This window comes from Heterocephalus glaber, unplaced genomic scaffold, assembly GCF_053883595.1.
Source record: "Heterocephalus glaber isolate CG9 unplaced genomic scaffold, H.glaber_assembly_v1.0 deba00001764, whole genome shotgun sequence".
Classification (NCBI taxonomy): domain Eukaryota; kingdom Metazoa; phylum Chordata; class Mammalia; order Rodentia; family Bathyergidae; genus Heterocephalus; species Heterocephalus glaber.
The window spans coordinates 8,027,614-8,052,311 of record NW_028258461.1 but is presented as its reverse complement, the minus strand read 5'-3'; the positions used below and the strand labels follow the sequence as shown (position 1 = coordinate 8,052,311).

The window sequence follows — 24,698 nt, the reverse complement described above, 5'->3', positions numbered from 1 at the left end:
AGCCCCAAACACTCCAAGCTAGCCATTATTTATTGGGTGCACACAATAATGGGAGGGAGTATAAGATGACTTAGAGGGCAGTGATAATTCTATGTTGATAAGGATCTTAAGTTGATGAGGATTTTAGGTAAGGGTCTTAAGAGGATGAGGACAGGGAGATGGGCAAAGCATTCTTATAATAGTAGGCAGGATGAGTTAGAAAGCTAATGATGAATTTGTCCTTCCCCCAGGTGAAGCCTTTCTCTTTTTTTATTACTACTAGGTTCTCAAAGAGCCAGAATGTCTTCAGCTGATGTACTCTTGTCCTTGAGCATCACAGTATTATGGGACCATTCAGGCCTCAATTTGTGACCAGAGGCAAAATGGAATTATGTTTCTGCATGCCATAGCTGGCTTGCAGGCAAGAAAGACATTGGGCCTTAGACAGTCCTAATCATAATTTCATTATGAAATGATTTTCCTCAAAAATTATATAGAATGGCTCTCAACACTTGGGTGCCTTCTCTGTTTTAAAAAAATGTAACAGTATCAACTGAAGTGGCAGGAGTGGGTGAAGGGTCCTATGCTGTCTGTCTGGCTACACTCATGTTGGAGTAGAAAATGGCAGTTTCTTTCTCTTTTTTTTTATGATGTTAAAGTGGTTTATGAAAGGAAAGACAAAGAAGGACAGCAAATAGAAACTATGACCATGACTGAATTCCTATGCAGAGAATGTTCAAAAATTTATATTCACATATATTGAAGCAAAAGACATCCCTGAAGAACAGGACTCTAGGAAAAGATGGCTTCAGGAGCGCTTTGAGATAAAAGATAAGTTGCTTATAGAATTCTATGAGCATAAGAATGAATCACTAGATTCAGAAAAAAGAAACAAATTTCCTGGGGAGAGTTTTGATTCAAAAGTAAGTCTCAGAAAGACTTTATGGTCAGTATTGCTCCTAAGTGATTTGACTTCCCGCCAGCAGGTGAAGGAGGCCGGGAGGAAACTGTACATGAACCTGTGCTTCTACAGGATCCTCTCTGGCTGCCTATGAGTCTCTGTCAGAGCTTGAGCAGGTGGCTGTCTCCGTCAGTACAGGGTGCTGCATTGTCCCTCATAGACGGCTGCACATCACATCCAGTTGCTTCCTGAATTTAGCAAGAAGTGTAAATAAGCCTTGTTGATTGAACATTGGATAAAATGGAATTTATACAAAAGCCAATATGCATTTGATCTTGGGCAAACATACATTGTCTTTCAATGATAGTGCAGGAGCTACTGCAAAGGTCAAAGCTAAGTGGAGTTTGTGCTGTTCTTTACACATCCCATGAACTACTGTCACCTTCCGACAACTATTAGGACTTTAATTTGCTATTGTTTTAAAATTTGAATGTAACATTTTTTTTTTTGGTACAGGGAATTGAATTCAGGATCTTGTGTTTGCCAGGCAGGCACAGCGCCACTGAGCTAAATCCTCAGCCCACGAATGGTTGTATTTTAAAACATTAATTTGCAGCATATTTGTTATTTTCAATGTTTGACAATGTGACAGCTCCAATCTCTTATCACTAAAGTGTTAGGCGTCTTGCTATGCAATCCCTGGCTTTTTTGCTTAGTTTCTGCAGGTCAATGAAGGAAATTACATTTAAGTACCAAGATATTCAAGGAAAAGACAAGAAGTGTTACAAAGTAGAAGATCTGTTCAGTGTGTGATTTTATTGTATTGCATTATTACTTGTAAAATAACTAACATTTAATATTTATTGAAATCACTTCACTTGCATACCCTGCAGTCTACACAAAAGAAGAAGGTAGAAAATGTCAAAATGAAGTTTAAGTTAAAATTGTGAGTCAGATTCATTGCATCAGAACTTTAAATTCCCCAGCTTTTCAAGGGGTAAGCTGTGCTACAAGTAGTTCCCAACATCTTGCCATAAATGCTTAAAATACTAAGGTTTCCTGTTATCTTTTATATCAAAATAATCATCATGAACCCTCTCTGTTGGACCCTGTGTCCACAGATAGTAGAGGTGGTGGGAGCCTGCAAGCATTCTAACTAAATTTACTAGCACGTGCCTTTTGCCTATTTCTCTTTCACTTAAGTGACATACAGTGCTGTGGTTAATTGTAAATAATTTGTGTGAGGTCCTGGTAGTTTTGCGCTGTGCTCTATCTTTCTCCCTGGGCTTTGTCCAGTGGTGCCACACAGTGGGCTTGGATGAAGAAACAGTGTCACCTTGGTTCAGGGTCGCTCTCCTCTGGCTCTTAGGAGTGAGCTTCCAGGCTGCTGCAGAAGCATCTTGCATTTATCCCATAGAGAAGTTCACCTTCCTCCACCCAGTGAAATAAAAGTGTAATTCATCAGTGCTGAGTGGGTTTGTTCATTTTCCATCAGTCCTAGTAGAGCTATGCAGTGATCTGTGTCATCCTGACAACAAGCCCAGGCTCAAGAACCAAGCCAGTTTCAGACATGAGACAGTGTATCCCATGGTAGAAGGGGTCTGAAAGCTTGATCTGCTCTAGTTTATGTTATAGTATAAACATGGTTGTCTGCAGTCCTTTATAATAACGTTTCTGCTTACAACCTAGGGATTTTTGTGCAAAATTATATCAGTGACCCAGATGAAATGGATAATTGAATCATGATTTTAAAATGAAAAAAATAATTGAAGGAAATTATATCTGACTGCATTACATTGCTTTTCTCAAACCAGAAAATAGGCCATTTCTCGCAATACCCTTGGAGAGATGAGTGATGTGAGTTCATTTCTATGTGTTACCATGTCTGTGTAAACAGCATTCATATCCCCCTGTTCCCACAGAATACAGTTAGCCTAACTACAGATGGTGGCATAGGTCAAACTTGTTAAAAGTGCTCTCATGACAAATTAATATACTTTTACCTGTAAAGTGAAATTTAAATCAACCCCATGTATTTATTAAATACATTTTTTTCATTAAGTTCATTGGTACATTTTAGGTATGCAATATGATGACATTCAACATTGGGAATTTCTACCTTTACATGATATATATTGGTTCTTATTTCTTCCCCATTCCCCTGCCCTTCCTTCAACCCCTCCACTGCTCCCTATTTACAAAGACTTTGTTTCCATTTTTTTCCTTTTCTCATATTTTTGCCTTTCCCTTCTTTCCTTTCCCCTACTTCTCCCACTTCCCTTTCCCCTTTAGACCTTTTCTTCCTGTTTCACATTATCTATTATCTATTTTATATTATCTATTTTATATATTATATATTTTATTTACACTTTCAGTTTCTCACACCAGAGAAACTATTCAGTATATACACATGCGTATCCTATTTCTTTCACTTAAGAGTGTGGCCTCAATGTTCATCCATTTAGCTATAAATGTCTCTAGTTTCTCATTCTTTATGGCTGAGTAGTACTCCATTTTATAAATAATACCCCACATCTTCTTTATCCAGTCTCCAGTTGAAGGGCAATTGAGCTGTTTCCAAGTTTTGGCTATTACAAACTGTGCCACTACAAACATTGGAACCCATATATCACTGTGGTATGATTCTTTTAATTCTTTTGGGAAGATACCCAGCAGGGAAATAGCTGGCTCAAAAGGGACATCTAATCGTAGTTTTTTGAGGTATCTCCACATTGATTGCCACAGTGGTTGCACCAGTCTGCACTCCCACCAACAATGGAGAAGGGTTCCTTTCTCCCCACAGCCCCGCCAGCATTTGTTATTGATTGATTTCATGATAGCAGCCATTCTTTCTGGGGTGAGGTGGAATCTCAGTGTTGTTTTCATCTGCATCTCTCGAATGACCAGTGATGTTGAACATTTTTTCATATGTTTATTTGCTGCTTTTACTTCTTTGTCTGAGAAATGTCTGTTCATTTCAGATGCCTATTTTTGGATTGGGTCTTTATTTATTTATTTATTTTTTGAGAAGTAGTAGCATTAGCTCTTCCCTAAATTTCTTGTAGAATTCAGCAGTGGAGACATCAGGCCCTGGGCTTTCCTTTGTTTGTAAATTTGTGTGTGTGTTTGTGTGGTACTGGGGATCACTTGTGCTTGTGAAGCAGGTGGTGGAACCACTGAGGTAAATCCCCAGGCCTGTTGGTAAATTTTTAATTATATTTTCAATTTCACTGATTGAAATCGGGGTATTTAGAATTTTTATATCTTCTTCATTCAGCTTTGGTAATTCCTATGTATCTAAGAATCTGCCCATTTCTTCTGTGTTTTCCATCTTTTTGGACTATAAATTCTAGAAGTAGGTATTGATAATCCTCTGGACGTCTGCTGAATCTGTTGAGATTTCTCCCTTTTCATTACTAATTACGTGGATTTGAGCTTTTTCTTTCCTTTGTTTTTTGTATAAGGTTGGCTAAGGGTTTGTTGATGTTATTTATTCTTTTCAAGAACCAACTCTTAAATTTGTTGAATTTTTTATCATTCTCTTAGTCTCCATTGCATTGATTTCTGCTCTGATCATTATAATTTCCTCCCTTGTACAAGCTTTGTGTTTGTCTTGCTCTTCTTTTTCTAGGAGCTTGAGGTTCAGCATTAAATTGTTTATTTGACCTCACTCTGTTTTCCTAATATGGGCATTCACTGCTATGAATTTCCCTCACAGAAGTACTTTCATTGTGTCCCACAGGTTCCTCTACGTAGTATTGGCATTATCATTTAATTGTAGAAACTGTCTAATTTCTTCTTTAATTTCCTCTGTGACCCATTGTTTGTTCAGTAAAGTGTTATACAATTTCCATGTATTTGTGAAGTTCTTGGGATTTCTTATGATATTGATCTCCAGTTTAATTGCACTATGGTCTGATAATATACAGGGGATAACTTCAATTCCTTTGCATTTATTTAAACATGTTCTATGACCTAGCATGTGGTCTATTTTGGAGAAGGACCCATGTGCAGCTGAAAAGAATGTGTATTCTGATTTTTGTGGGGTGGAACACTCTAGACATCTATTAAGTCCATTTGTTCAAAAGTTTGGTTCAGTTCTAGTATTTCGTTGTTGATTTTCTGTTTAGAAGATCTGTCTATTTTTGACAGTTGGGTATTGAGATCCCCCACTACAATTGTATTATTGCTTATTTGGCTTTTTCATGTCCATTGATATTTGTTTTACATAGTTGGGAGCACTAGTATTTGGTGCGTATATATTTATGATTGTCATCTCTTCCTCTTGGATTGTTTCCTTTACAAGGATGTAGTGACCTTCTTTGTCTCTCTTAATTAGTTTTGATTTGAAATCTATATTGTCTGCAAGTAAAATACCTACCCCCTCTTTTTTCTGGGTTCCTGTTGCATGGAAAATTGTTTTCCATCCTTTTATTTCCAGTCTATGAATTTTTTAATTAAGTATGTTTCTTGTGTACAGCATATTATTGTATTTTGCTTCTTAATCCATTCTTCCAGTCTATTTCTTTTGATTGGGGAATTGAGGCCATTAACTATGATGGTTATAATTGATATGTATTGACTTATCCTTGTGATATTTTCCTGTTGTTTGCTCTTTTATTTTTTTTCCCACCCTTTCCTTTAATTTGTTGCCTTGCCTGATGGCTTCACTCTGTTGGGTCTCATGGGGTTGTGACACTCCTCGTCTTTTTCTAGAATATTTTTTAGAATTGTTTGGAGTGCTGGTTTGGTGTTCAGGAAGTTTCTCAGGTGTTCTTTGCTGTAGAAGTATCTAATTTCCACATCAATTTTGAAAGCTAATTTTGCTGGATACACCAATCTAGGTTGGAGGTTATTTTCTGTTAGGGCATGAAATACTTCACTCCAGGCTCTCCTTGACTTGAGGGTTTGTGTTGAGAAGTCTTCTGTGATTCTGATGGGCTTTCTTTTGGATGTGATTTGTTTGTTTTCTCTAACTGCTTGTAGGATTTTGTTCTTCTGTTGGGTTTCTGGGATCTTGACTATTATATGTCTAGGTGTAGATTTTTTTTGATCATGGCTTGTTGGAGTCTTATATGCCTCACTTAACTGTATGTCAAATTCTCTTCCTCTGCTTTAGAAGTTTTCTGCCATTACTTCTTTGAAGAGTTTTTAATGTCATTTGTACTTTCTCCTGCTTTTCTGTGGTCTCCTATCAGTCTTGTTATTCTTCTTTGCATCATCTAGCAGCTGCTAGATTGATTTCTTATGGTCCCTTACTATTTTTCAGAAATCTCTCTTTTCATGGTCACTATTGGCAATCATGTCTTCTATACCTGATATTCTATCTTCACATTGGCTCATTCTGCCATGACTACTTGAAAGTATTGAAATGGAGCTTTTAATCTCTTGGATATGTTTTGAATCTGTTTCATGGACTCCATTTTTTTTTTGTTGGGTGTTCATGGTTTCCATTTCTTTCCTATGCTGGGCATTCATGGCTTCCATCATGGTCCTGAGAGCATCTGTTGTTTTTATCTGTTTCTGTTCTAGAGTCTCTAATCATGTCTTTCATTCTGCTCACCATCTCTGTAGTTACTTAGGAAATTATTTTTGTTTTGAATTTTTCTAGAGCCTTGTTCATCTGTTTTGTTACTTCCCATGCTATCAGTTCAGGATGTCCAGGTGGCTGATTATCAGATTTTTCCAATTTGATGCCCCCAGAGTTTGCCTGTGGTGAGTTGGAGATCTGGGTTTGTGCCTTGTTTAGGTGTCTTCTCATTTCTTTTTTTGTTATTGGTGCTGTTTTTGGTTTAATTCCTGGGCTGATACTTCAATATTGCTTATTGCGGATATCTTTATTGCTTGTATTTAGAAGCCTTATGGAATGATTGCTTCTCAGAGGTGTCTTCCAGGTATAGCTGGTCGTTAGGCTTTGAGTCTCTAATGACTCTTAGGCAATTTCGTTTTCAGTATACCAGGGAGAACAACTAATTAGATCAATCATACCACCTTAGCCCACGTGATATTATCAGCATCAACAATAGCATCAAACACAGTTTAGAAAATGACAATTTGTGGTAGCTATTAATCTGTCACCTTTAACTGCATGAGCTAGGTCAAAAGCAAGGACCAGCCCAAAATATGTTTGTATTAAATCCTTCAGCATAGCAAATTTATCCTTCAGGATGAGGATTTTAAAGGAGTTGAGGAGGGAGAGATAGAGAGGTAGAAGGAGAGAAAAAGGTTAGAAGTGAGGCTAGGGGGACACAGGAAGATCAGGAAAATTTTGGGAAACTGTTGAAGACAAGAGGAAAAGAGAGAGCAAAGGAAAAAAAGGCAAGAACAGAACAAACTAATAGCAATAGGGAAGCTAGAAACTATATTCACCTTCCCATAAGAATAATGACAACTGAGAGAAGGAAAGAAAGAGAAAAACAATCCAAAATAGGACAAAACAGGAACAAAGAGGGAGAGAAATGCAGAACAAGAAGGGAGAGAGAGAAAAAAAAAGAAAAGAAAAAAATATATAAATTTTTTAGAAAAGAAAAAGAAAAAAAGAAAAGGGCCTTCTTCAGGGTATGTCTCTGCTGTTGTGGTAGACAATGTGGGCAGCAGTGTGCAGATCTAAGTTGATTAGTCTCAGCAAGCCAGCTATAGTTCACTGAGATTCAGGGTGATTTCTGGCTGCAAGGCCCAAGTTGGGGTCCCTGATCTCCTGCAGGATTGAACTCTGCAAGGTTCTACTGCAGGTTCCGGCTCCCCTTCCCTTGAAGCAAGTCCACGTTCCTATGGGAGATGCTGGTCCCACCAACTTACTAACCACAGTGGTCCAGTGTGCCTTTATTGGAGAGATTTTCTTCACTTTCCCAGTGTTCTTCAATTTTCATTGAGAAGCCTCAGAGAGGCCCTCTCTCTGTTGTTCACTTCTGGTCTATCTTCTGGAGCTCATAACCATGGCCTTTATGGCTCCCTGGTGCTGCTGCAGTGTGGATTCAGATACCGTGCAGCCCACATGGAGTTGTCTGGGGTGGCTGGCCTCCATGAGACAGTTTGGGGGTGGCAGGGGCAGTGCTGGCCTCTGAGCAATGGTTCAGGGGCCAAAAATGGCAGTTTCATAGCTAGGAGGGAGACTGCTAGATTGCAAGGGAGGATATGGAGACTGTCCCAGTCCATCAGGGTGCAAGGGGGAGTAAAGGGGAACAAGGGGGAGGGGTGTGCTGGCCACCAGCCAAGTCACATCCACCCATAGCCAACACAGTGACAAATGAGGCAAACAGGTTCATCTAGTCTGTCTCATTTTGTCACCTGGAGATTTCACCCCCCCCCCCTTAATTGCAAAGGGAGATGATGGGCAAAGATGTGTTTTCTGTAATTGCTTCAGTGTTGATCCATGGCAGTTGAACCTGCCTACTGGTGGAATAAAAATCTCTCACCGAGTCTGATGAATCCAACTTATCTATATTTACTTTTTTTGCCTGTCCATTTAATGTCACATCCAATCCATTCACTTTCAGAATATTTGACATGTAATTGTACATGTGTGATACATGTGAGGTAGTGTGATAATTTGAGATATATACATACATTTATGTATGTATAATATTATAATGATCAAAACAGGATAATTACCATTTTCATTTTTTAAACATTTAAATTTCTTTATATTAGAAACTTGAAACTAATCTGGTTGTTTATCAAATATGTAATAAATTGTTGTAAACTATAGTCATATTACTGTGAAGCAGAGCAATGGCACTTGTTCCTCCTATCTGTGTTCTGCTACTTGTTTTCCAACACTCCTCTTTGTCTCTTCCCTTTCCCTTTTATAACCTCTAACAATCACTATTCCAAACTCTAGATCTTTGAAATTAAATTATTTGCTTGCACATATGAGTGTGAATATGTATTAATTGACTTTCTGTATTTCATTTAACATAATATTCCCTGGTTACTTACATATTCTCACAAATGTCAGAAATTCATTCTTTTCTATGACTAAATAATATTATGTTGTATATATATGTACACATTTTCTTTATCCATTCATCTAATGATGAACATCTTGGTTGAATCTATATCATAGCTATTGTGAGAGAGCTGCAATAATCATGGCTGTGCAGGTATCTCTTTGAGATACTGATCATATTTCCATTTGGATATATATCCAGTAGCAGGACAGCCAATTCATTTATTTTTGACATTATTATGGTAGAATTGATGTCTGACACTATGCTTTGTTTTTTGCTGTTTGCCTTTGTTCCTCTTCTTCATTACTGCCTTTTTGGTTCTTAAATAGATCTTTCTACTTTATTACTTTAAATTCCTCATCATTTTTGTGCTGTCTTTAAAAATATTAGTTCTTACCTTCAGAAACCCAATTAACATCTTAACAAAAAATTGCTCCTGCATTTCTCTGTTCGTACATATTCAATCTTTGTATGTTTAAGTGCTTATTATCAAAGAGTTTTATAGCATCTATCATACTGTTTGATGCTTGTAGAGCTACTGACTACCCTCGACTAAGTTTGTAGAAAATAAAACCTGTGTGTATTTGGTTTCTGTTTAACCACGATATTATACTTAATGTAACTTCAAGGAACTTTAATACCCTCTTTAGCAAAGCCCCTTTTAGTTAAGAGGTAATAGAACTGCTCCATAATACACACACACACACACACACACACACACACACACACAATGTGGGACCAATTTTGTATCTGGTACACCATGTGCTGGTGAAGATGATGGTCATGCATTTTGAAATGTTATTAAAATCTGCTAAATATTGCTCAAGCTGTTTTGTTCAGCTGTTTTACATTAAAGGGAGAACTAGAGTAGCTAAACCTTGAGAACTAGTTCATTCTGGTTTTGACATTTTTGATAAGGAAAGAATGCTTGGGTTGTAAAGATTCAGTTTGTACAAGGGTATTAGGACAGAGAGGTGTACAAATATGGAGAACATAAAACTGAATGGTTACTTCTAATTGGAGCTTCACTTCTTATTAATATCAGTAAGGAAATAAAATGTCCCTGTTCTAAACCCCATAATAGCTCATTGTGCAGAAGACTGACTCGGTCTCAACCAATTTATCTTTGTGTGAGTGCTTTATCCAGGCCTCAGTAACTTGCTGTGGATCATTGATTGTTTATAAGGTAATAAATGTCCAGAGCATCCACAAGCTGAGAGATTGACTCAAAGCTGAGTGTTTTCTCAGTCATCACCCCATATATTTCTTTTATTCTATTGTTAACTGTAAACAGCTTTGAAAATAAATTTTAAGCGTGAACGCAATTATTTAGAGCACCAAATGTGTGCCTGTATCTTAACATGTCAGGGGGCAAACCTGGACAGTACTCCTTAGTGTGTAGGAGTGTCAAAGCTGCCAGAACAGCTTCCAAAGCCAGAGAACCCTGGATTTCTAACTTGACTATTGTAGTCACCGTACTGAAGAGACATGTGGTCATCCTCTCTGAGGAACAGAGCATGCCTCAATCTTTTTGGAAGCACATCCATTTGTGTGCGTATTAATTGTGTGTGTGTGTGTTGTGTTGTGTGAAGTGTTCATATTACAGATAAGAACCAGTGTTTGAAACAAAAACTAATAAAAAGGAAAAATTGATAGATTTAATTAGAATTCTAAATCTGAACATCATCCATGTTGTATGTTCTAGAAAGATTTTGTACACGATGAAAGAACTGCAGCTGTTACAAACCTCTTTAAGAATGCCGACATAGAATGCCAGGCATGATGGTGCATTCATGTAATCTCTACACTTACAAGGCTGAGACAGGAGGATGGTTTGAGATCAAGAGTTGGCTGTGCAACATAGTAAGATAAATGACTACCTGACTCTTAATAAAAATAATAAAATACCCACGTAGAAATTGGAACATCCCCCACATGATGTCATATACTTGTCTTCATTCTTCATTAAGGATAAATGTGATGAGATATACTGCACAGTGAACTCATGCCTATTAGCAAAAGGGCTGACTGATTTGGCACACTTATAGGTTGTTCTCTGTATAACAAATTGAAGCCAATCTCTAAACAGTGACACAATGTTTAGAGATTAAAAAGAGCCTAGATGTGATAGTTCATGAAAGAATCACCCTCAAATGCTGTTTTATCTGAGCTGAGAATTTTTCTGTCCTTCTCCTCCCCTTTTCTTCCTCCTTTCTCTCTCTCTCTCTCTCTCTCTCTCTCTCTCTCTCTCTCTCTGTCTCTCTCTCTCTCTCATTCTGAGTTAAAAAGCATTCCAGGATTAGAAGATATCCTGTCAAGCGAATTATTTTATGTGTATACTATATATTTATATATATTTATATATGCAGTACATAATGATTACATTCATTGTGAGGAGTTAGTACATGTACGTAACATACCTTAATTCGTTTTTATGCCTTTCCTCTCTTCTCCCATCCTCTTCCTTCCTCCTCCCTTCATCCCTTGATTTCCTTCCATTTTGCAAAATTCTATCTCCTTATTTTCTATTATTGATCTTTTATTTTGCTCTTTATTTATACTTTGGGTTTCTCATATATGAGAAACCATGCGATATTTAAGCTTGTGTGCCTGATTTACTTCACTTAACACTGTAGTCCCACAGTGCATTTATTTTCCTACAAATGACTTAAATTTATCTTTCTTTGAGGTACAGTAGTACTAAATTGTGTATAAATACCAGATTTTCTTTGTCCACTCATCTTTGATGGACATTAGACCACTTCCAAGACATAGCTATTATGAGTTGTGCTGTTATAAACATGGGTATGCATGTGCTACTGTAATATGATGTCTTTAACTGTACTATAGCATTTAGCATCCTTGATCATTAAAGGAAAAGTCATACCTGTGGGGACAGAAAAAGCTAGCATGCACCCAGGTGTTTTTATTCCAGGATAGCTAAATGAATGCATCAAGCAAAATAAGGTTCCCACATTTTGTGCATAGAACAATGAAAGGTATGACAAGTTGTCATTGTAACTATGACCATGAATTTGGGGAATGGTGGTCTACTCTAGTTACAGTTTACCAACTATTTTTGTAATTGGAAATAATCATGTTAATGGCACTGCCATATCTCTGTATAGGTTTTGGTATGGGCAAGAGAATACTGCTGTAACTAATATCTAAAATATGCAGGTTGCTTTGAATAGAGTCTGAAAGAATTTTGAAAAGCATAATAGAAAATGTGTAGGTTGTCTTGAAGAAATATGAATATCTGTAGAAATACAAATGCTCTATAAGATGCTTCCTGTTGTTGTTTGGACCTTGCAAGTCCCCCAAAGCCTCATTGTAGCAGTTGATTGGATTAAGGGCTGCTATGGCTGGTTTGCTGTTAGGAATTGTGCCCTGGTTGGAGGCGGGTCACTGGGGGATGAGCTGGAAGCATACCTCTCCCTCCCTGGTTCCTGCCTTCTCTTGATGCTTCCTGGAGTCCATACCCTGAGTAGCCTTCCTCTGCCAGACCCTTCCACCATCTCCTTCCTGCCCTGGAGCAAGCCAGCCATGAGCTAAACTATGAACCAAAGTAAACCTCTCTTTTAAGTTGCACATGTTTGGTATTTTGTCTCAGTGATGAGAAAATTACTGGGATACTTCCAAAGAGGACAAACTTCAATTGCCATTAATCCCCCTCAAAAATCTTTCCCTCACGTTGAATCATTTATCTCATCATTCTTGACACTTTCTGAAGCAGTTCTGGAAGTCGTCTTTTGTTGTGCTGTCATGGATGCCTTGATGTTCTGAATTGATTTGACATGTTTATTTTCAGGGTCATTTTGACTTTAGGGGAGAGCCAGAAGTTGCATGATGCCAGATCCGATGAAAAAGCTAGATGAAGACACACCTTAATATTTTTAGCAGTAGCGTTCACTGTATTTTTTATTATACCTCTTAACAACATTAATGAAAGGGGACTTCCAAGACCGCTTCAGAAAGTTGCCAGCATGATAAGTTTGTCAAAGAGAGGGGGAGCATTTTGAGGAGGGATTAATGGCAGTATGTCTTTTACTGTAATATATTTTTTATAATTAATTTTCACTGTATATTTTGGTTACACCAGATACATTCAGATAGTCATGACAATGTGAGACCAGGTGCTAGGCCACAGAAGAGGCTTTCAAACTGTGGCAGGAGTCTGATTCAGGAGATTCCTAGACCTGTCCTAAAACCACAGAAATACACAAAACACCATGGGTGATTCAGGTCCTACAAAAGCCTTGTAGGACCACCACTCCGGTGCAGTGTTAATACTTACTCTGTGAAAATATACATTTGTAACCAAATAAGTTTGTTGATCTCAGGGTTTCTCATTAAGCAGAGCACCTTATGATGGGCCTTTTAGAACACAATGTACCAAAGCACTGCATATGCCGGTGGTTCCCAAAGCCTGCCTCTCCAGTATAACCTGGAAACTTGTTAGAAGTGGAGTCTTTGGCATAGCCCAGACCTACTCATTCTGAGGCTTATAAATCTTCCAGGTGATCCTTATGTGTGCAAGAGGCTGAGAGTCAACACTGTCTGCAGTGTTTTCCAAAAATACGTGACTACAAAATCTTGTTTTCTTTCATTAAAGATGCGGCAGGACTCATATTTTTTGCTATGAGGAATGCTACTGAAATGTGCACGTGTGTGCAGTGAAGATATTTGAAAGTGGTATCATTACTTGCAGAGAGGTTTCTTTGAGAACTATTTATTTACATATTGATTTATTTAAACACATTGTTCTGCTAAAAAAAAAAAAAAACTTGAGGCAGCTAAGAATGCTAGGAGTAAACTATTTAACCTGGAAGTTTTGATCCTTTCCTATTTATGTCAGGTTTCCTGATGTCTTAGTTACTTTTCTCACTGCTGAGACAAAATACATGACTCCCAAAGTTAAGGGAAGAAAAGTTTATTTGGCTCATAGTTTGTAGAGGTTTCAGTCCATAGTCACCTGGGTCCAAGGCAGGTTGACATGGCAGAGGGGCATCGCAGAGGAGAAATAGTTTATAGCAGGCAGAAGGTAGCAAAGCAAGGGACTTCAGGCAGCTTCTTTCTGCCCCTTTTATACTCTAGCTAGGCTACTGGGATTAGGGTGGTGCCAAATGAATCAGTGGACTGATTTAATAATCACCTACCCTTAATCCTAGCACCCTTAATCCTAGCATTGCACCATGAATCAATCACACTCTAGATTCAGCCACCTCTGAAAAAGCCCCACCTATGAGTGCATGAGGCTTTGGAGGGACATCTAGACACAAGCCATAACACCCAAGTAAACAAAGTGCTGATTTTTAAAATCATGATCCAACCTACAGTAGCCCTGAATAATGAATAAACAAGGCCAGCAACAGAGTGGTCAATAATCAAACCTTAAATTTCTTGGGGAAGAGGGAGACAATACACTGTTTCTCTTTACTGATTGAAAATTAGTATGACTTATAAAGGGAGGAGATTGAGTGAGATTTACAAGTGTTTAAAGTAACTTAAAACTTTTTAAAAGGTTCCTAAATCCAAGATGGGCATGCAGCCTCGCCTTATGCTGTAGAGCTCAGGCAGGATTGACGGTGGGCCTGAAGATGAAATCACAAGGTGACTGAGCGAAGCTGGGCTGGGTTCAGAGAATGTGATGAATCTGGCCGAAACATCTTCGGAACATGCAGCCTCCTATCCTTGTGAAAGCAGGCTGCTTGGACCATGGTAACTATTTTGCATATACTCTGAACAGCATCAATTATGATTTGTCATTCTACCCTTCCCTTCAGATATTGACTACTTCCCAGGCATTCACTATCAGGCAATGGCAGCTTTGGGGAGACAGAAAACATCGACACTACAGAATGTATACATTTTTCTTCAGCTCTGAAAGGTGGAAAGAATTTTAGACATTTGGTCCTATGTATCCCATCTACAAAGGAATGGAATGAGTAACAAAGAGGGAAAACGACATTTTGAGTGGCAGAGAGAATACTAGGGCTTAGATATCATTTGTACAATTTGATCACTGAATGGGAATGAGAATCCCTCAGTACCAATCTGAAGCTTTGATCAAATAAACACTTTAAGAAGTGTTCATGTTAATGTGAGTATCTAGACTGAAGATTATCTGAGGGCAGTGCCTAATATACATAATTCAGTGCTTAACCACAGCTTCTAATATAGTTAGTGGCATATAATAAGATACTCAATAAAATGCACATTGAAGGATTTTTTCTTTGAATGAATATAAAGAGTTTATTCGGTGCGTATTTGGGCATACAACAACAAATATTAAACAACTTTTTTTTTAAAGTTTTGTGCACAGGACAGAATACTGCCTGCACATGCTATGTTTACTTTTGGAACACAGATTTTAACAATTACTAATGCACAAAATCTTACATATCATGCAACTGTATGCCAAGATTCCAACTTTTTTCCATGCAACAGATATGAAGATCTAAATGGAAACTTAGCTAAGTCTTAAACACTTTTCCAGTAGCAAGTATAATATATGTTGTTTAGGGGTAACCAGTCTTAACATTTCCTTGTACACAATATTCACGTGCCAAATACAATGACAAGAGGACTCATACATATACAGATACCACGTTTCTTATTTTAACAACACAAAGGACAACTTCACAGTTCCACAGTTTCTGTCTTTTTACACAAGAAGCCACAACCAAAGTTTAACACAAATGGAATTAAGAGAAATCTACACTTGAAGATAATCTTTTTTTAAGTTATCTTTACTAACTGGGATTGACAATACAACTCAATTTCTACACACAAATACAGCACAAGAACTCGACCAGGATACTACAAATCTAAAACAACTGGTAAAATCACAAGAACACTGTTACTTTGAGCCTGAGATGCCAATTCAGATTCAACCTTGAATTTGGTTGATTTGGATTAAGGGACACAAAGTCAATAAGCATTACACTTCAGAAATCAGAAGTTGCACTATACGAAAGCAAAGAGTACATGTGAATCAAGCGTAGATAGAAAACATTAAGCCAAGAAAACAACACGGTTCACGTAATTGTGTTTGCCCCTACAAAACATTTAAGCAGCTAATTTCGTTTAGTTTACTTTAGTTTAGTTGTGTAGTTTTTTTGTTTGTTTTTAAAGAACAATTACGGTCTTTGAAATTGTCTTGGTTGGAGAGCAAATTTTGATCAGAATTAGTGCTGTGAACTACTTTTTGGTTAATCATCCCCAAAATACAGGTGAGATCGTGAGAAAATCTGACAGTCCTTCTCCCAGATTTAGTTCATTGATAATGCTTGGCATTCTTTTGCACAAGCTTGATGGAAATGATGGGGTTTAGTATGGATGGGAATAAATTCTGTTGGCAGATCAGAGAGTGAATTCTGCCTGTTTTGTTTGATACACCTCACTGACAAATTTGACCGTTTGGATGAAGGACTGCTCAAGAATTCAACAGTACCTGGAGGCAAGGTTCTGTTATTGAGCCCTTGTTTGCCCTCACTGACTACGTTGATTCATTGTGGCTCATGGATTTGCCCCCGTTCAGCACGCCAGAGACACTTCTGCTCTTGGTCGGGGTCCCACTTCCAGATCGGGAGAACTCCGTGAGATCGTGCAGTGACGGCTCCTTGTACATGGCCACTGTAAAGCAAATGCAGACAGTATGAAGGCTTTCCAATGGGCTGAGAATTGCTAAAAGAATTGATTTCAAGTGCTCTCACCACAAAAATAGTAATAGTAATAGTAATAGTTAATTATTTCAATTTAGCTGTCCCTCATTATATACACATTATATAATATCTTGTACATGAAAAATGAATGCAATTTTTATTTGTTAATAAAAATTTAACTAAAACAAGAAAGAAATTAAGAAAAAATTAAAAAAAAAATCTGGGCACATCACACTGGTCCTCCACTTTTCTTCTGGTTTCTAGGCTTCTATGCCTCAAGCCAAACACAAAAAGTACTGCTTTCAAGTACTCAGTAGAGAGTGGCTGAGATCAAATTAAGCAAAATATAGCCTTGGTAAAGTAGTGTATGAAGAATTTTAATGCCTAACTTCTATCTCTTATAGTTAGATATGAGAGGATTAATGAAAAATGCATTTAATAAAGCTCTTAGAAGTTTCAATATGATCTACAGCATACTGTGTGAGACAAATATTGAAACTTAAAACATTTTAAAACCCTGATTTTTATCATACTTTAAAATGAAACTCTCCAAGAGTCTAAATATTGGCATAATTCCTCAATAAATAGTAATAATTATTATTGCCAGACTGTAAATAATAGTACTATCTTATACTCATGAAGCACTAATAATGCAGTAGATAATGTTCTAAATTCTCCATTTGTATTACCTTATTTAATCCAGGTAAGAATATGATGATGTAAATAATCATATCCATATTTTATAGATGAACTTCAGGCACACACTAGTGAATAATGTTTTCAAGACTATTTAGTTAATAAAAGATGAAGCTGGAACTCAAACTCAGACAGTCTGTCTCCAGAAACTGAGTCGGAAAACACAGGGCTATGTTGATTGTGATGGCTGGAGGGATTCTGGCCCTAATTGAAACTCCTACTCTAACCATGAGCTGGCTAACCTTTGTGAAGGCTTCCTCTATTTTGCCTGAATTTTCTTTTCTTTCACAGTACTTCAAATATGCCCATCTTGCAGAATTTGTTCCTGTCTTTCACATTTCTAATTTGCTTTTCATCTAGTAGTAATAACTAGTAGTCAAAATTCTTGGGACTCTATTGTTGGGATCTTAGAATGGGCCTAAGGGGCTTTCCAATAGAGAGTCAAGTGTGTACACATTTTAACATCCACGTTTCCTCCCATATACTATTTTTGCATAATTTGAGGTTCTTACCTGTTTGAGTTAACAATTTAGCTACTTCCACTTTAGTAAGGTGTTGCTGTTATGCAGATGAACAATGAAAAAATTCAAATCAGGAGAATAAATGCTCTTGTCGATGGCTTCATATTTTTATGATTTTTATTACCTGAGTGTAATCTATGTATTCTTTTTGAGAATTGTAAATTTTTGTTCAATTGTGGAAGAATTATTCTTCATTTTCAAAAGTGTGATAAAGGATTGATTTAAATTAGTTTTTTTGTACAATCACCCACAATACCAACAATAACAGTTTTTACCTTTCAGTGGTTTGGGCAGAAAATGGGCTGCAGGCTTGTTTTTCTTCACATGGTTGCCTTTCATGATCTCTCCTTCTTTGTTCAGACCCAGATACCACCCTCGGCCTGACTGCTGCTGACGATATATCATTGATGAATATGTCACATAATAATTTTCAAACACTGATTCTTTGAATTTGCACTCAGGTGTGAAATGTTCCTGTAACAAGAGTAAATAAACAAAAGCTCAATGTTTATAGCTATAAAGTTCATGTAGAACAACTGGAAATGCCTTTCAGGAATTTAGGATATTTTTTGTTAAGGCTTGTATGATTGGTACTCTATTCTAACAGAATTAACTATTATCACTGTAAACCAGTAGACTATATAAAACATTTCACATGGTGCTTTAGGAATAGTATTAAGTACTACTTGATCAGTGATTACCACTCTTTGTAATGGTAATGGGAAAATTAGAATTAGCCACATAAATATAATTTATTGGACAAATATGAGAGCCAAAGACTGAAGAGACAAGCATAAAGCTCTCATATGGATCTCGGTTCCTTTCAAGAATAAATAAGAAAATAAACATTCAGTCTTTGTAATTATTTTTTGTGGATTCTTAAGATAATATACAGCATGAATATCAGTTGCCTGAGGCTAAGACCTGCGTTACAATGCTGGCTGACCATATTTTCAAAAGGATGGTACAAAGGGACTACTTTCTACTTTAAGGTAAACCAAATTGATTTTTTTTTAGATCACTGGACCTTGACTTAAAAAAAGAGAAATAATCCCTCTCATCCGCTCCTTGCCTTATAGTGACATTTATAAGCAAATCAATATAAAGCAAGGAATTTACAGTAATTCTACAAGTAGACACGAGAGAACAGCCTAGGGGACTTTAAACTCTGGAATATGATTTTCTGACATGCACTTAGGCATGTTTACTTTGGATTGGTCCATACAAATGAAGGGCTCCTAACCCAACATTGACTGTTTTAGGAAAATTTTAAAAGCCTTATTTTTAGTTTGTGTGCATGCACATACATGAGTGCGTGTGTGTGCACTTGTGTGAATGTGTGTAGGCAATAACAGTCATTAAAAATGACCATTTCTAAGCCAAATGAAATGAGCAGATATTTATATGTAATCCGCAGAGTAGCAGAAGAGTCCACTTTGAGTGGAAGAGAATGAGGAAAATGTTAACTGAACTATATGTGACAAAAATACCAATGAAGCTATAAGGGTTTGATAATTTGCTTAGATGTTATCAAGAATGATTGTTGATAATATCTTTTGAGTTCTTTTAAACCAGTATTGGAAACCACCAGTCTTTTATAAAGAGTGTCTCCTTGGTCTTATCTTCCTTTATTTTAACAGTGGACATCTTGCTAAGCAATGCATACTAGCTGAACAACAACATCTGAAGTACTCTAAGTCACTTATACAAAGAGGGTTACATTCCTCAGCATTTCTCTAGAAGTTAATTCAATTTTCTTCTTTGCTTAGACTCTAAAAACTCTATTTTACTCAGTGATCTGACTGATTCCCCAATTTGGCCTCAAGGGTGCATGGGCTGGAGTTTCTTCAGGGTTTTTTTCAGACTAGGTACACACTTTACAGATTCTCAGAGGATTCCACAAATTCAACCTACTCAAGAAGAAATGTACTTCTAGGGCAACTGTCACATGGTTAGAACTAAAGAGTTCTATTTATGGGCTGTGAAAATTCTTCTTTATAGGATTTCTCGACATAGGAAAAGCCAAGGTATGCTTACAAAGAAATATGACTAAGAGTCTCCACATTTCCTCTAGTGATGAGGACAACTGCATAGAATTTTGCTGAAGTTCTTCGGGAATAAAATCATCATTTGGAAAAAATTCATCTTTATACAGTAGATTTTACATGCATAAAGTGTCAGAAAGCATTGCAAAATAAATCTGGTGAATAATACATATGACCAAGGCTGGTGATAACATTTAGCCACATGACCAATGTATGGCTAACCTCAGAACAATTAGATGGGATCACAGTGTTTGTTGAGGCAGGTCCCGCAAAAGTACTGCATTTACTGTCTGGTGTGATAGCAGCATTCATTCATTTTATACACATTTTCTGTTAGTCCATTATGTGCTTGGATGGTGTTAAAAATTCATAGATTTATAATATGTGCACTCAGACAGCTTACTGCATACTTGCAGGAGCCAGGCAAGTATCCAGATAGCCTGGACACAAGGTATGCTACTATGAACGCAGGAAGGGAAGCATAAAAGAGGTGTCATATGGGAAGAGAGGAAGTCTGACTCATTTCTGATTGGGGGCCTAGGAATACCTTCAAAGAGAGTGTGTCATTTCAGATGAGACTCAGAAGACAGGTAGGAATTCACAAGAGATTAAGGGGAAGAGTAATACCGAGGCACAGAGCCATACTTGCTCTACCCTATTTCCCTACATTCCCTCTCTTAGAAATTGCAGTCTAGCTCCAGAGGATCTTTACATTCATTCATTCATGCATGCATGCATTCATTCATTCACATGCTCTATAGTCCGTGATCCAGGACCTCAACCTTCCATTCTTATCACCACTGCACTAGTTTGTACTTTTATTCCCTCTTTGCTGGTCTCCTGTAAGAACTCCTCCTGGTTGTGCTGGTTAATGTTTACGGTCAACTTAACTGGATTAAGAAACTCCTGAAGAGATGGTTGGATTGTGAGGGCACTAACCTTGTCACTGGGTTAAGCCAATGGCCAATTTGTAGCTGAGTGGGCTATTAGGAGGTGGGACCACTTCCTCTATGGCTTTTCCCCTATTCTTTACTCCATGGCTGCTATGAGTTTAATGGCTTTCCTCCACTGTGGTGTTTCTGCCATAAAGCCAGCAGATAGTGAATGGATTGAAACCTTTAAAACCATGAGTCAAAAATAAACCTCTCTTTCTTTGAGTTGTGTCAGGTATTTTTTTCCCCAAACAGAAAGCTGACCAATACACTTATCTTTTCTCCTCTGCTGGCAGATTTGCCTCCCCAAAGCAAAGCTCCTTTCCTCAAGAACTTTTGAAGGTTTCACCTTGCCTATATAAAAATGACAAACTGGGCCAGAAATTTATTTAGCTCAGTGGTTCTGCCGCCTGCCTCAAAAGTGCAAGGACCCAAGTTCAATCCCCGGTGCCAAAAGCAAAAAGGAGAAACAACTTGATGTGGCGTTTAAAATCTTCCATTACTCAGTTGCTACCATGCCTTCCAGTATCAACTGCCACCACAGAATCATTATGAGCCTTTCCAAATGCCATTTGTTTTCTTTGTTTACAATGTCATTTTACTGGTTTTTCTCTCATCTCTCCAAGCCTAGGTCAAATATGATTATTTATGGAAGCATATGATTTCTCCCAATCAGAATGGATTATATCCATATCTGTGATCCTATAAATTCTATCTACATCACTAGCATGATCCTGTGATACATACACATGCATGATTAGCCCCAGATGGATGGAAACTCATCTTACTTATTTCCACCACCACCCCCATTGAAGGTCATATTGCCTAGCTCATGGAAGAATACTTGATTATTAGATCACTTGATTGGTAGTGACAGAATTTGAATTTAAGAGATTCATATTTAAATATTTGAAATTCTAAAACTAAGAAGTATCAACCAATAAAAAGTCTGCAGAGATTTTCCTTAATACCATAGAATAAAATCAGTAGTATATAGAAGGAAGCTGTCACTGCACAAATAGATCCTGCACGGGTGATTTAGTATCTCATGAATGGCATGGCACCTACAACGCTAGGAGGAAAACTTGGCAATCGGTACAACTATTGGAAAATAGCAAGAAAGGACTCAATGAACTTAATACTCTGTCATATCCTGGTAAATTCTTAGTCATCCCCACTAAATTTGGACTCAGGATCTCAGTAGAGAAAAAAAGTTAGGCCAAAAAAAGAATGTTGAAGCAACCAAAGGACTGTTCTGTTCTCTGTGTATGACACTGTCATTTTATCCAGTGTCGGAATGAGTAGGCAGAAGAGACTTGAATTTTATCAAATGTGGAAAAATGTGAGCATCCTCTCCCCAAAAAGAAGGTCCATCAGTGGGGGCAGGGGTTGTAGGTGTCTCTGTGTCTTAGCAGTGACTCATATATACAATAGAATTTGGATTTGGCCCAAGCCTGGAAAGCCCTATTCAGAGAAGAACAGGTGGACATGTTTCAAGGAAACTACCTACTTTGATTGATTTGGAGATGCTCACTGGTGCCCTGGAAGAAAGTACCATAGCGATCTTGATGTATAGCAGGTAATTAATGAAGGCAGCAATCACTAAGCTCTGGATTTGTTTGCTAGGCATTAGATAAATATCAGCTATTAGAATGAGTGAATGAATTAAAAAGATGCCACATAGTTAATGCATAGTTACTAAGAAATTACTCAGCATCAGTATAAAAGGTGTTTTCTATCTTGTAAGCTTTTATACATTGATTTCTATTAAAAGTTGTTTATCTTGCCTGTATACTACTATATTTTATCAGAGAAATAACATCTTTTAAGCTCATTAAATTATTAATCAGTCTCTAATATCTTTCATGTGTATAATTATCTCTATTCTACTCTCCTTTAAGTTCAGGGTTATTTTCTTCCCAGTAAATATTGAAATTTTAATCTACAGAATTTATAACAGCTAGTTATAATGATCATATTTTGGGTAGGGAATAACGAATCTACATTAAGAGAATACATGGATCCAAGAGTAAAATCTCACATTTCTTTTTCTCAGTTTACTCACACTATTAAGGGGGGAGTAATTCTTTGGATGTTGAAATATCACTGACAAGAAGAAAGCACTTGAAAGTCTAATATGTCAATGGAGTGCATCAATAGAACATATTAGAGAACTATTAGACTCACAGATGTTAATAGTCAGCTGCTCCAATCTCCTCAGGGAAGATTAGAGCTCCATACAGACTTTGAGAGGCAAGTTAAGAAGGTATTATTAGCACAATCAGTAAGTTTGATACATGCAAAGAACCCCAAGATCCAATAATGTGCCAGAAATATATTTGCCCAGAATAAAGGGCTGAAGACTAGTGTAAATTGTTCTTCTCTGTTACAGTCAGAAGAAGCAACAGTGCCCTGGGTTAAGGCGGGCACCGAGGGCGAAGTGTGGAGAGAGTGTAATATCTTTGACCTGTTGGAATTGGAGCTAGGTCAAAAGAAGTGTGGGCATGATCGTGGCTTCCCTGAAGAGAACCAAGCAAGGACTACCTCACTCAGCAGACTTGGTCCCTCGGGAACTATAATAAAAAAGAGAACAAAAATATATCTGTATCATTTATGTTATTTTAGTGCTTTAAATCTATCTCTAATAACAAAATGCACACACCAAGACTAGATACTTTCTTGATTGAAATAGGTAATGTGGTAAATCTCATCCTTAATAATGGAGTTTTCATCCATTTGCTTCCTTGCTCTTGTATCTTCAGCTAGGGTGGCAGTGTTTCATTTTAGTCCCTGTCTCAGCAGGATGAGAAGCTTTGAGGATTGCCATGTAGACTGCAAATGTTTCCTTTCAACACGTTTCTCCCAAAAGAAACATTTTTAAATGGGCTGTACTGATTCCTTTGGATCTAGAGAGAGCAAAAGAGTCGACTGAAGATCCTCTAGTCTGTAGAACAAAGCCTTAAACATCACCTTTCATGTATGTGTATGTGATGTGAAGTACCCAAATCTGGGTGTAGATCATTGTTTCTGAATATAATTTTGTTTTATGCACATGTAACATTTTTAATGCAGGCATCATAGAACACAGAAAACAAAAGCAGTTTATAGATACATCAATGAGCATTTAAAGAGTTTTGATAACAAGCCTAGAAACATGGTTTTCTGTTTTCAGCACATTCTATAAAAGCATTTTAATGAACCCATTTTCCTTTAATGCCCCACTTCCCTCTTTTCCCCTTCTCTCTTCCATTAACATTTTCAATATTCTGTTCATCCCACTAATTTAGCAATTACTGCCAATAGAAAGGGTCACTCTTCTAATTCTGAGCCATGTTCTGATGATAATTAATTTTCTAGATTTAAAGTTAGCAGGTTATTTAAGCAGGTCTCACTTGTGCATGTCAATTATTCCCCAGCCTAATGGAAATCTTATGCAGATTAAAATCAGATTTGACTCTTAAAAATAAATAAATGGAATTTTTAAGTATAAATGATACCCAAGGGGGGGTAACAATGTAACTACCTATATTCTCTAGATGGCCTTCCCCTCCATGAGTGATCTCAAAATCCAGGACTAATTATTATATTCAGGGCTTTGATGTTCTCTCTCAGGGTACATTTAATGTGATTGAACTTCATTATTATTGAGTTCAAAGCTTGGGAAGGGAGAGGTTGAGGAAGAGGGAATCAATACACAGTATACTGTTGCTAAGCAAAATTTTTAATTCATGATAAAAACAGTATAGTTTATTCATTCCAATGGACTATGAGATACTTGAGGGCAACTTTTAATATAAGACTAGATTATGCTACTTGATGAATATATACCTGATGAAATAAATGAATATAAAGTAACTAGATACAATGTCAACACTCAAAAATTAAGAGCCTTGTACAGGAATAGCAGACTCACTGAGAGAGAAATGGGGAAAACAATTCCTTTCACAATAGCATTCAAAAAATAAAATATGTAGCAATCAGTCGAATGAAGGAAGTAAAAGACTTCTA

General features: G+C 37.2%; 1 protein-coding gene across 8 annotated transcripts in view; it reads right to left on the bottom strand.

Moving 5' to 3' along the window:
• Nucleotides 1–15,057: 15,057 nt before the first annotated feature.
• Fgf13 (fibroblast growth factor 13) overlaps nt 15,058–24,698 on the bottom strand; it is a 514,864-nt gene continuing 505,223 nt past the window's right edge. For all 8 annotated transcript variants that reach the window (XM_087202101.1, XM_004862318.4, XM_087202102.1 and 5 more), the window contains 2 exons: nt 17,989–18,187; nt 15,058–16,467 (listed from right to left, as the gene is read on the bottom strand). In XM_087202101.1, the coding sequence (XP_087058227.1) occupies nt 16,331–16,467; nt 17,989–18,187 (336 nt within the window). In that variant the 3' untranslated portion in view covers nt 15,058–16,330. The remainder of the gene's footprint in view (nt 16,468–17,988; nt 18,188–24,698) is intronic.